The sequence below is a fragment of the Aythya ferina genome (assembly GCF_964211825.1).
Source record: "Aythya ferina genome assembly, chromosome: 5".
NCBI lineage: Eukaryota > Metazoa > Chordata > Aves > Anseriformes > Anatidae > Aythya > Aythya ferina.
The window spans coordinates 45431735-45443591 of record NC_140301.1 but is presented as its reverse complement, the minus strand read 5'-3'; the positions used below and the strand labels follow the sequence as shown (position 1 = coordinate 45443591).

The 11857-nt window shown below is 70.5% G+C and overlaps 2 protein-coding genes across 3 annotated transcripts; both read right to left on the bottom strand.

Annotated features, from left to right (window-relative positions):
• Window positions 1-95: 95 nt before the first annotated feature.
• ANKRD13D (ankyrin repeat domain 13D) lies at window positions 96-4974 on the bottom strand (the record flags this gene model as incomplete). The annotated part of the gene is made up of 15 exons (XM_084522500.1): window positions 96-483; window positions 718-797; window positions 912-1075; window positions 1220-1351; window positions 1439-1596; window positions 1678-1808; window positions 1889-1950; window positions 2258-2339; window positions 2417-2483; window positions 2570-2759; window positions 2975-3118; window positions 3191-3236; window positions 3514-3638; window positions 3730-3865; window positions 4315-4974. 15 exons carry the CDS (start codon window positions 4972-4974, stop codon window positions 228-230), a joined length of 2433 nt encoding a protein of 810 aa, XP_084378626.1. The 3' UTR covers window positions 96-227.
• GRK2 (G protein-coupled receptor kinase 2) lies at window positions 4869-11834 on the bottom strand. 2 transcript variants are annotated; one of them, XM_084522502.1, is made up of 21 exons: window positions 11579-11834; window positions 11376-11452; window positions 10979-11052; window positions 10597-10698; window positions 10414-10488; window positions 9945-10006; window positions 9597-9648; window positions 9234-9325; window positions 8889-8988; window positions 8712-8790; window positions 8458-8588; window positions 8002-8096; window positions 7817-7924; window positions 7677-7743; window positions 7211-7311; window positions 7049-7115; window positions 6877-6972; window positions 6621-6783; window positions 6386-6522; window positions 6080-6190; window positions 4869-5901 (listed from the first exon to the last, which is right to left on the bottom strand). In XM_084522502.1, the coding sequence occupies exons 1-21, from the start codon at window positions 11689-11691 to the stop codon at window positions 5740-5742; spliced, it is 2064 nt and encodes a 687-aa protein (XP_084378628.1). In that variant the 5' UTR covers window positions 11692-11834; the 3' UTR covers window positions 4869-5739. The 2 variants fall into 2 exon arrangements, with proteins under 2 accessions (XP_084378628.1, XP_084378627.1); XM_084522501.1 differs by having other exon boundaries at window positions 6080-6193; window positions 11579-11832.
• Between the last annotated feature and the right edge of the window lie 23 nt (window positions 11835-11857).

Sequence of the window (11857 nt, the reverse complement as noted above, 5' to 3'; positions counted from 1 at the left end):
AGCCCCTCCGGGGGCACGGGGCCAGGTCGGCCGTCTGGGGAGCCCGCCCCGTCCCCCCTCGTCCCCCCGCGGCCAGGCACAGTCGGACACAGCGCGGTGGGTACGTCTGTATGTATAGCCTATGTACAGCCCCGACGGACCCCGCACGGCACCGGGGGGCACGGGGGGGGCCGTGCCGGGCCCGGCGGGGTGCGGGAGGAGGGTCCCGGTGCCGGGCCCCCCCCGCGCTACTTGTCGGTGAGGGAGAGGCGCAGGATGCGCTGCAGCTCCTCGTCCTCCTCCCGCCGGCGCCGCTCGCGCTCCTCCTGCTCCTGCTCCGACAGCGCCATGGCCAGCCGCAGCTGCTCCGCGAAGCTGCCGCCGTAACCGGGGGGCGCCGCCGGGACCGGGGTGGGGGCGCCGCCGCCTCCTGCCCCCGGTGGGGGCCCCGCCGGGGGGACGGCGCCGGGCCCCGCCTGCAGCAGCAGGCTCTCCTGCAGCGCCCTGCGGGACAGCGCTGAGGCCACGCCCCCGGGGCAAGCCCCGCCCCCAGCCCCATCAAGCCCCGCCCCTCCAATCAAACCACGCCCCCATCCCAACTAACCCCGCCCACCTCCCTACCCACCCCCGCCCTGATGCCTCCGAGCCCCGCCCCTTCCCACCAAGCCCCGCACACATTCGGACGTGGTGGGCGGGGCTCCCCCCTCAGACCCCGCCCCCCCGTAGGCGGAGCCTCACCGCTCCAGCTGCAGCTCCTCGTCGTAGGGCGGCGGGCGGGCGCCGGGCCGCGTGTTGGTCAGCGCCTCCCACACCGTCACCTGCGGGGGGCGGGGCTTCGTGCGAGGGGGCGGGGCCTCGCGCGAAGGGGGAGGAGCCTGACGGGGCGTGGCCATGATGTAGGCGGGGCCTCTCCGCGGGGGGCGGGGCCTCACCTGGTCGGTCTCGGTGCCGGCGTCCAGCAGGCTCTGCTGGATGGCGAACTGCAGCAGGTCGTCGTCCTCGTCCCGCAGGGGCTCGCTGCGCCCCGCACCCAGCACCGTGTAGCCCGGCGGCACCTCGAACACCCCCGGCTCCACCTCGCACGGGAAGGGCCAGCCTGCGGCACCGCCACCGCTGGGGGCACCGCCACTGCCCGTGGGGCACCCCGCAGCACCCCGCAGCGCCCTGCGCTCACGCCACCCCCATGGGGATCCCCCCACCCCGATGCCCCCACCCTCCCCGGGGCACCCCCATCGCTCACCTCCAGGGCCGGGGGGCTGCGCGCCCGGGGGCTGGGCGGGGGCGCAGACCCGCACGGAGCCCAGCGGCTGGTCGCAGCCGCAGAGGTTGCTGAAGGTGATGCGGGCGTTGAGGACGTGGAAGAGGGGGATCTCTGGGGGCACCGGGGGGGGGTCAGCGGCCCCGTGCCAGGCGGGCCCTGCCCCTCCCGCAGCCCCCGGCCTCGCAGCCCCAACCTCACCGATCTTGACGGGGAAGCCAGGGGGCAGCTTGAGGGTGATGAAGTCGCGCAGCTTGGCGAAGTGGGCGTTGGAGATGGCCATCAGGTCGATGATGGGCGTCACCTGCTCCGCCAGCGACAGCGGGTGCTGCTCGCATAGCCACAGCGTCGCCTTGAACCTGCCCGGGCAGCGGCGTGGGCACAGGGAGCCCCCCGCGCCCCGCCACCATGTCCTGCCTCCCCCCGGCCCCGGTGCTCACCTCTGCACCTTGCTGGACACCTCGATGGGGCGCCCGATGTTGCGGGCCTCCAGGTCGAAGTGGGGGTCGAAGTACTCCTCGGGGGTGATGGCCGTGGGGTTGGTGGGGCTGGCCGCCTGCAGCACGGGTGCCTGGGGAGGGCGGTGGCAGGGGGCACGGCTCAGCCCTGCCCTGCCCCGCATCGCCCCCAGGCCCCCTGCCCACCGCTCACCCCGTTGTGGGTGCCGTGCTGCTGCGCCAGGCCCAGGAAGGAGTGAAAGGGAGTCCTGGAGCCTGCAGGGAGAGCCCGAGGTGCAGGGGGTAGTGCAGGCAGGCACCGTGCACCCAGCACCGTGCCCCACATCACCCCCACGTGCTGCCCCACATCACCACCCACGATGCCCCATACCACTCCTGCACAATGCCCAACATCACTCCCCATAGCGCCCAGCATCACCCCACAGGCAGCCCCATGTCACCCCCCAGGCTGCCCCACATCACCCCACATGCAGTGCACCCAGGAAGGAGGAGGGCCCTGACCCGGGAGGGGGGTGAGCCCCCACTGCTGGCAGCCCCCCCCCACGGTCGCTGGGGCTGTCACCTTTGCTGCGTGACTTGTCCTGGTCAGAGAGGTGCTCAGTCCTGGTCTTGGTGACCAGCTCCACGTTGCTGGCGCTGTACACCTGCAGAGACAAGACACAGGGACAGGGTCAGCCCTGGGGACACCACAGCCCCCCTGTCCCCGCCCCACCAGGCGCACCTTGGCCTCGTAGCCACTGACCACCTCCATCTTCTCCGAGCGCCAGCCCCAGATCCCCGACTTGTTCCTGGGAAGGGGTGTGGAGGCATCAGGCCCGCGGCCACCACGCCTGTGCCCTGCTGGCCTCCCCGCCACGAGCACCCCCCCACGCACCGCTCAAAGGCGATGTTCCTCGTGTCGAGGTGCGTGGAGACGATGGGCGACGTCAGCCGCCCGGCCACGTGCTCCTCCGAGGGCTGCATGGCCGCCAGCAGCAGGTCGGGCTCGTGCAGGGCCAGCGCCAGCGTCTCGGTGTAGACCACCTGCTTGTCGTGGTCCACCTCCATCACCACCGCCCCCTCCTCTGCACGTGGGGAAGGGGGGGTCAGCGCCTGCCCTTGGCCCCACCATGCCCACTGCAGGGATGGGAACCCCCGGCACCCAGCCTGCCCCTGCCCCTGGGGGCATCTGGGGTCTCCGTAGGGGATCCAACGTCCGTCTGGGTGACTACGTGCAATGCACGGGTGCCAGGGGGACTCCTGGGGGGTGGTTGCAGGGTCTGAGGGTCCTGGAGCCAACCTTCTCCCTTGAAGATGTAGCTGCGGCGGCCCCGCTGCCACGTCATGTGCTCGAAGCCCAGCAGCGTGGTGTCAACCCGGAGGCTCTCGCCCCGCTTCCAGACGCGGTAGACGTCGCTGGGGCACACCTTGGAGACCAGCGGCACTGCGGCACCGGCACCCGTCAGCAGCAGGGTGGGGGCGGCCCCCCCCGGCCCCAGCCCCCGGCCCTGCTCACCCCAGCTCGTGAACTCCCACTTCATCTCCACGTAGAAGTCGGAGGCCTGGAAGAGATGAGGGCGTCACAGGGCAGAGGGGTGACACGGCGGGGGGGCTGCAGCAGGAGGGTCCCAGGGGGAACAGAGCCCCAGTGGGGATCCTCGGCAGAGGCCGAATTGCGGGTAGGGGGTCTGGGGAACAACCGATTGGGGGGTCCTGGGGGAGATGGGCGTCCTGCGGGGGGCCCCAGGAGCTCGCCAGCAGCCTCCGTGACCCCCAGTCCCCAGCCTGGCGGGACCCCAGCGCCAGCGGTGCCCGGTGCCCACCCCGGCAGGGCCGTACCCGACGCAGCTTGCTGAGCAGCTCGGGGATGCCGGCGAGCCGCCGCGTCGCTCGCTGGTAGTCGCGGTACTGGAGCACCAGCTGCACCATCTCGGGGTCCCCCGTGCTCACCGCCTCCTGCAGCACTGGGGCACGGGGTGCCATCAGCCGGGCGCCGCCAGCACCGGTGTCCCTGCGCCTCCCGCCCTGCGCCGGCGGCCCCCCGTGCCCACCTACCTGTCCAGCCGTTGGCGTTCTCCCGGCCCACGTTGGCGTTGTGCCGCAGCAGCACCCGCGCCGACTCCAGGTGCCCGAGGGACACGGCCAGTTCCAGCGGGGTCCGCCCGCGGGGGTCCATCAGCTCCACATCGTGCTGCGGGCGCGGGCAGGGTCACGAGGCGCCCCGTGCCCTCCCCGTCACCCCCCAGCCCCCCCAGCTCCCTGCGCCCCCAGCTCCCCCCTGTCCCCAGCAGCCCCCGAGCGCTCCCAGCCCCAGTCCCTCGGTCGCAAGGCCCTGTCCCCGCAGCACTCCCCGTCCCCCGCTGCCCCAGCACCCTGTCCCGGTGCCCCCGGTGCCCCCGGTGCCCGCAGCCTCCCCGTCTCCCCCCTCTCGCAGCCCCCAGAGCCACTCCAGCGCCTCCGGTCCCCTCCCATCCCGGAGCCCCCTCCCGTAGCTCCCAGCACCCCCACCCCCTCCTGTCCCAGCGCTCCCCAGCTCCCCCCCGGTGCCCGGTGCCGGCGGTGCGGATCCCCCCGGTGCTCCCCCCCCCTCCCCAAAAAAACCCCGGCCCCCCGTCGCGGCGGCGGCAGCGCGGCGCCCACCGATCCGGAGCGCAGGGCGCTGTCCAGCGCCTGGTGCCGGTTGTGCCAGACGAGGCGGTGCAGCGGGAAGGTGTCGGCGGCCCGGGCCATCCCCGCACCATGTCCCCGGGGGGGGGGCCGCAGCGGGCCGGGCAGGGCGCGGGGGGGGCCGTGCCGCGGCTCCGGGCCTGCCCGCAATGGCTGCGCGCGGGGGCGGCGGCGGCGGCGGCGCAGCGCGGCGGCGCGGGGCGGGGCCGGCACCGGGCACGGCGGCCGGGAGCACCGGGGCCGCCACCGGCACCGCGGAGCCGCCACCGCGCACGGGCACCGCGCACGGGGACCGCGGGGGCCCGGCCCCAGCACCGCCCCCGGCTCCGGGACCCCCGTCTCGTCCCTCAGCCGAGCGGGGGCAGCGGTGCCCCGGGGGCTCCCCCCTCCGCCCCCCGGTCCCCTCCCGTCCCGTCCCGCCGGCGCCGGGCGCAGCCCCCGGGCGGGGAGCGGCCCAGGAACGCCGGCAGAGCCGCGGTCACCCGGGGACAGCGCGGAGGCTCCCGCCCCAGGATGCAGGCGGACGGTGTTTTTCCACATCTTTATTATAAAAACTCTTTTTTTTTTTTTTTTTTTTTTCCTCTCTCTCTCTCTCTCTTTTTTTTTTCTCTCCATTCTCACGTCTCCGCTCATTAAAATCTCACTCACACCCAGGCCCTGCCCCGTGGCGCCCCGCCAGCATCATCCCCCCGGAGCGCAGCGGCTGCAGACCAATATTTACAGATGCCACCAGGGCTGGGGGAAACGGGCGACGACGGCACCCCGGCGCTGGGGACACGGGCAGCAAGGCGACAGCACGCAGAGGGGGACCCTGCTGCCCTCTCCTTGCCCACCCCCTGCCTGGGGGTGCCCCCACCCAGCGCAGGGGGGGGACGGAGGGGCAGGGGACCCATAGCACAGTATTTACAGGGGTCCCCTAGGCAAGCACGCACGCACTCACTCTCACGGGCACATAAAGGACTTGGCACCCACAGGACGGGCACAAAAGGGGCCAGGGCAAAGGCTAGGGGTGAAGGGAAGGGGCAGGTCTTGACCTGTGTGGAGGGGGGGGGGGCAGCCGCCCGCCCTGTTTGGCACAGATGGCGGTGGTGAAGCAGGCACCAGGCTGGGGGCAGAGCAGCAGGCGGGGAGAAGGGCATGGGGCTACCTTCATCTCAGCTGGACAGGTCGCAGAGGACCAGGGGGACGCCGGGGAACGAGCCACGTGGCCAGCACCAGCTCCCTGCTGGCGGCTGAGCCCCCTCCACGCCCGCCCCCGGGGGTGCCTGGGCACAGGGCTGGATGTGGCACGGGGCATCCCCGCAGTGCCTGGCCCAGGGATGCCGAGGAGCAGGGGCACGTGGGAACCCAACCCAATAAATTAGAGGTGGGGTGGGAGGTGGGGAGGAGGGCGCGTGGTCAGAGCCCGTTGGCGGAGCGCTGGATGAACGGCACTTTGCTGAGCTCCACCACGGGCGAGCGGGGCTTGCTCTGCATGCGCGGCACTCGCTGCAGCAGCTGCTGGGCCTGGCGCTGGGCGTCCCGCAGCTCCTTCCGCCACTGCACCAGCTCGGGGTCACTCTGCGGGGCAGGGCACAGGTCAGAGCAGGGCTCCCTGTGGCACCAGGGCTCAGGGCTTGCCAGCACCAGGCAACATGTAGTCAGTGCCCAGCCAAAGTGACTAGCCCTCCCCCAGGGGATGGCTGGCGAGGGGCGGGAGGTGGCCAGCACCCAGCGGGCTGGCCCAGGGCACACTCACGTCACACTGCAGCACGAACTGCTTGCCGCCGCGGATGCGGAGCAGGATGCACTTGCGCTCCTTCACCTGCGTCTCCTCCACTGAGTCGATCTCATCCATGGTGAGCAGAGACTGCTGGGGGGACAGGTTCAGCCCAGCCCCCAGTCCCTACACCCACGCCGAGCCCCCCGCGTCCCCGTGCGCCCTCTACCCCTCACAGTGCCGTGCCTGTTGGTGCACATCCCGCTGCCTGGAGCCCCCGCTGATGCCCACCAGCTGCACCCTGCACGGCTCGCCCTGCTCCCCCCCCGCCCCTGCCCGCCTTACCGGCGACTCGCCCTCCCCACGCCACTCCAGGCGGTTGGGAAAGAGGTAGAAGTAGCGGCGCTGCCACTGCGTCAAGAAGGGGTTGCCCAGCTTGGACATGTACCCGTGCATGATGCAGTCCTTGCCCATGGCATAGTCTGTCTCCGCAGCACCAGGGGAGAGAGTGTCAGCGCTGGGACCCCCCGGGCACAGCCAGAGGCAGCGGGGGACCCAGAGAACACCCAGCCCCACTCACCCTCCTCATGGCCCAGCTGCTTGTTCTTGGCTTTCTTGCGAGCCTCCAGCTTGTCCGTGTCAGCGTTGACGGCGTCAAAGACCGTCTCTGTCACCTCCTGCTGCCACCGCTCTGAGATGGTGAGCGGGAAGTTGCGGTACAGCTCCTGGTCGCTCTCTAGCAGCTGGCAGGGAGGCACAGGGTCAGCGCCAGGCGCCCACCCCAGCCCCCTGCCTCCCTGCATGTGGGCAGCAGCCCAGCCCCGCCGCCCCAGTACCTTGATGCCCTTTGTGTCCTCCTCATCAAAGGAGCCGATGTCGAAGGCGTCAGCTGCGTTCACCTCGCCCCGGGGTGGGATCAGGGGCGGTGGGTACTGCAAGTGGGAGAGGGGGTGTCCAGGGGGTGCCTCCTGCGCCCCCGCACCCCCGCCCCTGTGCCGTGCCCCTCACCTTCTGCAGGAAAACCATCTGCCAGTCCAGACCCTTGAAGAAGGGCTCCTCCTTCACCTCCTGAGCCCTGAGGAGCAAGGGAGGGGTGAGCGCTGTGGTTCCCCCGGGGGCTGCGGTGTGGCTGCAGTGGGCCCCTTCTTCCCCCTGCCCACCGGGACTCACCCACGCCCCATGCAGCCCAGCCGCCGGTTGACGTCCCGCTGCAGCAACCCTTCGAGCAGGGAACGCAGCTCAGGGGAGAAGGAGTCGGGCAGCTCGATGGCCTGCGGGCGAGGGCACGGCTGCTCACACCTGCACAAGCGTGTGAGGGCACGCACGCACCGTGGCATGCATTTGATGACACGAAGAGTCAGGCACGCGTGTGCACGGGGACCTACGCGCACCTGAGATGTTCTGGCACGCAGAGGCGCACGCACTGACGTGTGCGCATGGTTACAGGTGCCCATGCACATACACCCATGTGGAAACACACACAGCACGCGTGTGCACGCACACAGGTGTCACTCTGCGCACACACACACGCACGGAGGTGGCACCAACACACGCTCTGAGGGCTGCTCACCCCCCAGGGACCCTCTGTCCCCACCTCCCTCCATGCTGAGCCCGATGCCCAGTGCCCTGCACTCACCATGGTGAGGGTCATGCGATCGATCTCGTGCTTGTCCTTCGTCTTGTGCTGCCTGAAGGGGCTGTGCCTGTGGTCGTGGGGAGTGGGGCTCAGTGGTGTCCCTGTATCACCCCTCCTGCGCCCCCTGCCCATGCACTCACCCCCGGAGCAGCTTGAAGAGCATGCAGCCTAGCGAGAACCAGTCGGCGCTGCTGTCGTAGGCCACTCCTTTCTGCAGCACCTCGGGGGCCATGTAGCCGTGGGTGCCCCTGGAGGCACAGAGCAGGGTCAGGGGCAGTACCAGCAGGTGGGGGAGGGGGGGCGGGGGGGGCGCAGGCACACTCACACGCTGGCGTGGGGCTTCTTCTTGGAGAAGTCGCAGGCCAGGCCCAGGTCTGAGATGCGGACGTGCCCAAACTCGTCCAGGAGGATGTTTGCTGGCTGCCGGGACACAGCGCTGCCCCTGAGCCCGAGCCCTGCCCGCAGGCACGGGTGGCAACCGAGCTGGGCTGCCCACGCGTGTCAGGCTGGGGCACTCCATGGGATACGGGGTGCCCACAGGCCCTAGGCACCTGCAGGACCTGCAAGCACCCGCTGAGGTCCCCAGGGTGCCCACGGGGTTTTTTCAAGGGTGCCCACGGTGCCCGGGGGCTTCCTGCTGGGTTGGGAGTGTCCATGGGACCTGGGGCTGCCCATGGGGTCCAAGGGCTGCTGCAGGGTCAGGGGTCTCTACGGGGCCTGGGGACATCAGAGGGGCCTCCTGATGCCTGCGGGGTCCATGTGTGCCCATGGGGACGGTCACCTTGAGGTCACGGTACACCACAAAGCGGCTGTGCATGTGCTCCAGGCCCAGGATGATCTCGGCTGCGTAGAACCGCATCTCCGCCTCCGAGAAGACGCCGTGCTGTGAGAGGTGATAATGCAGGTCCCCCCCTGCAGCAAGGGGGACCAGTTGTCACTCCAGCACTGCCCTCTGCTCCCCCAGGGACGCCCAAACAGGCGGGGGCTCAAGGGAGTCCCAGCCCTGGGGACAGGGAGCAGCCACGGGCCTCTCACCGTTCATGAGGTCGAGGATGAAGCTGAGCTTGTCAGGCGTGTGGAAAGCGTACGACATGCACACGATGAACGGGCAGTCCTGGCACGAGAGACGGGGTCAGGCAGCGCTGGCGGTGCCCAGGAGCACCCCATCCGTGGCCAGCATGCCAGCCCGCTCCCACACCCGAGTGCCCTCACCCCTGTGCTGACAAGGGACAACATGATGCGCTCGTTGAGGGCCAGGGTCTCGCCCTGCTTCATCTTGATGCGCTTCTTGTCCAAGCACTTCATGGCGTACCTGGGGGACAAAGGGTCCCTGCAGGGTCCCCTGCTGCTGCTCGTGGCGCCTCGTCCCTGTGCCGCCAGCACCCGCAGCCACGTCACCGCACCCAGCTCCCGCCCACGGCCCCCCTGACGTCCCCGTGTCTCCAGGAGAGCTGCAGCCATGGTGACACCGCTGCAACCCCTAACACCTATCGTCACGGCAACGTCACCGCATCCCCCACCCCTGCGGGACCACGGCCACCCCCTGCCCCCCGTTACATTTTGCCCGTGTCCGCTTTCCGGCAGCCGTACACCTCCCCGAAGCCGCCACGGCCGATGATGCGGTGAACGCTGAAGTCGTTCATGGTGAGCTGGAGCGGGCAAGAAAGAGGCCAGGGTCACCCCTGAGCACCTGCACGGCACGTCCCGGGGGGGGCTGTCCCGCACGCTGCCTCAGTTTCTCCGGGGAAGGAACGTGAACACCCTCAAGGTGAGTGCAGGAGCACTGCCAGCACCCGCGGGAGCTGCCCAGGGGATGCGAGGGTGCCCCTGCCCTGTGTGGTGCCCCTCCGAGCGCCACGGCAGCAGCCTCCTCCCCGGCACCCACGTCCCCTCTCCAGCAGCACAGGGATCCCTGCTCACATGGATGTTCAGCTCCACGTTCTTCCACTGGCAGAACCGCGTGAACTTGTCGCTGCAATGAAGCACAGAGAGGGCCAGAGTGAGGGACCCCTGCGGAGACCCCCCCGAGACCTGTCGCAGAGCTGCGGGACCCCTGGGAGTCGTCTGGAGAAAGGTGGAACCCCCGTCTGGTGACACAGACCTCAGGCCAGACCTGGAGGTGACGAGCCCCGAGTCCCTGCCCTGGGGACCAACACCCCTAGAGCTCCTCACTAAGAAGGGGGCCCTGACCCGCCCCATGGCTGGGAAACCCTCGTCCCCATTGGGCTGGGACACCCTGGTCGCCGAGGGGCTGTGCGCCCGCCTCACCTCTCGATGAATTTCTGGAAGATGCCCCCACGCAGGTTCTGGCAGATCTCCTCAATGTAGGGCTGGGGGACACAGGAGTCAGTGCTGCGTCCCCAGTGCCACGCGTGCCCCTCGGTCCCATCGTTACCTGGGGTATCTCCTTCCCCGCCCCCCGATTTCTCACATCCCTGCTGCCACCCAGGGTCACCCATGTCATCACTGCCAGCCCCTGCAGACCCCACTGTTACCCTCGGTCACCTCTATACCTGGTGTCTCCACCACCACCCTCCGAGGAGTCAATTAATTAACCCTTGTTAATTCCAGCCCCAAGTGACCCAACAGAACCCCACGGGAACCCCTCCGCTCACCACCTCCCACCAGCATCCCTCAGGGTCCTCGCACCTTCTGGGGTTCCCACAGCCCCCTGTCACCACCGTAAGGATTAACCCGAGGTGGCAGTGCCCCCCTGTCTGTCCCCAGCGCTGCCCACCTGGAAGAGGTCTGGGGGCACCTGCTTCTTGCTCAGGCGGCTCTGGACGTGTTCCGTGGCACTCTTGGAGAAGGGCTGTGCGGCGAGACAAGACCGGGTCACCCCAGGAAGACGGGCTGGGGGCACAGAGCCCACGCAGGGCTGTGTAAACGAGGGTGTAATTCCCCACAGCACGGCACTCACGTGGGAGCAGGCCAGCAGCTCCTTCATGATGTAATGGTCAAAGATGTGGCGGCTCCGGGAGGCTCGCTCCTCCTCCGAGTCCAGCTTTTCGTACTTCTTGATCTGGTGAGGGCACAGCTCCCATGGCACAGCGCTCCCCACGGGGCTCAGCCCCACGCAGGGCACACGCAGCCCACGGCGGGGAGTCCCCTGGGTCCAGCACCCTGGGGAACGCGACCCCAGCCCCACCGGGTGCCACGTCCTGCTGGCTGGCACCCGTGGCTACCAGGTCCCGGGGGCCCAGGGCACCGTCTCCCTTGGGTGCCCCGGGCACACCGTGTATCGGTGGGGTCCGCAGGCATTGAGTCGCGCTCCCGGCCCCCTCCTGCCCATGGGATCGCACCTCCTCGTAAAACTCCATCAGGGGCTTGGCCTCCTCTGCCTGGTTGAGGGCAAAATCCCGGAACAGCAGGTACCCTGGGGAGGGGCAGAGCCACGGCGTGAGGGGCTCCTGCCCCACTCCACACCCCCCCAGAGCAAGGGACGGGGGTTTGGCAGGGTGAGGGGCTCGGGGGGCAGCGGGGGGGGGTTGGCGTGGGCGGAGGGCGCGGGGCGGATGCGAGGAAACCACCAGCGCTGCCGGGAGGAAGCCAGAGGCGCTTCCTGCCCCGCTGGGCAACGGGCTGGGGAAGTGACAGGGAGGGGAAGTACCGGGGGGGGGGACACAGCCCCGGGGGGAGGGATAGGGGATGGGGGGGGGCCCTCGGTACCCCCCGGTGCCCCCCGGTGCCCCCACTCACCGATCCTCTGCGCGAAGATCTTGTCGAAGGCCAGCTCGCCGCGGTCCTGCAGGTATTTCTGCATCACGCTGCGGATGCTGCCGGACAGCGCCGGGCTCAGCGCCGGGCTCGGCACCCCCCGGAGCCCCCCCCCCCCCCGGTGCCTCCCCCCCCTCCCCGCCCCCCGGCGGTACCGGACCCGGGCCCGGGGCGGCGGCGCTCACCTGGGCTCCGGCAGCAGGATGCGCTTGCTGGCGCGGGCGGCGGGCGCGGCGCGGCTCTTCTCCATGGCCATCAGGTAGCTCACGTCGGCCAGCACCGCCTCCAGGTCCGCCATCTTGCGCGGGGGCCGCCCGCCGCGGCCGGCACCGGCACGACCCGGAACCGGAACCGGAACCGGAACCGAATCGCCCCGCCCCGCCCCGTCCCGGTGCCGGCCCCGCCCCCGCCCCCGCCCCCGCCCCCGCCCCCGCCCGGGTCAGGCCGGGCCTGGCGGCGCCTCG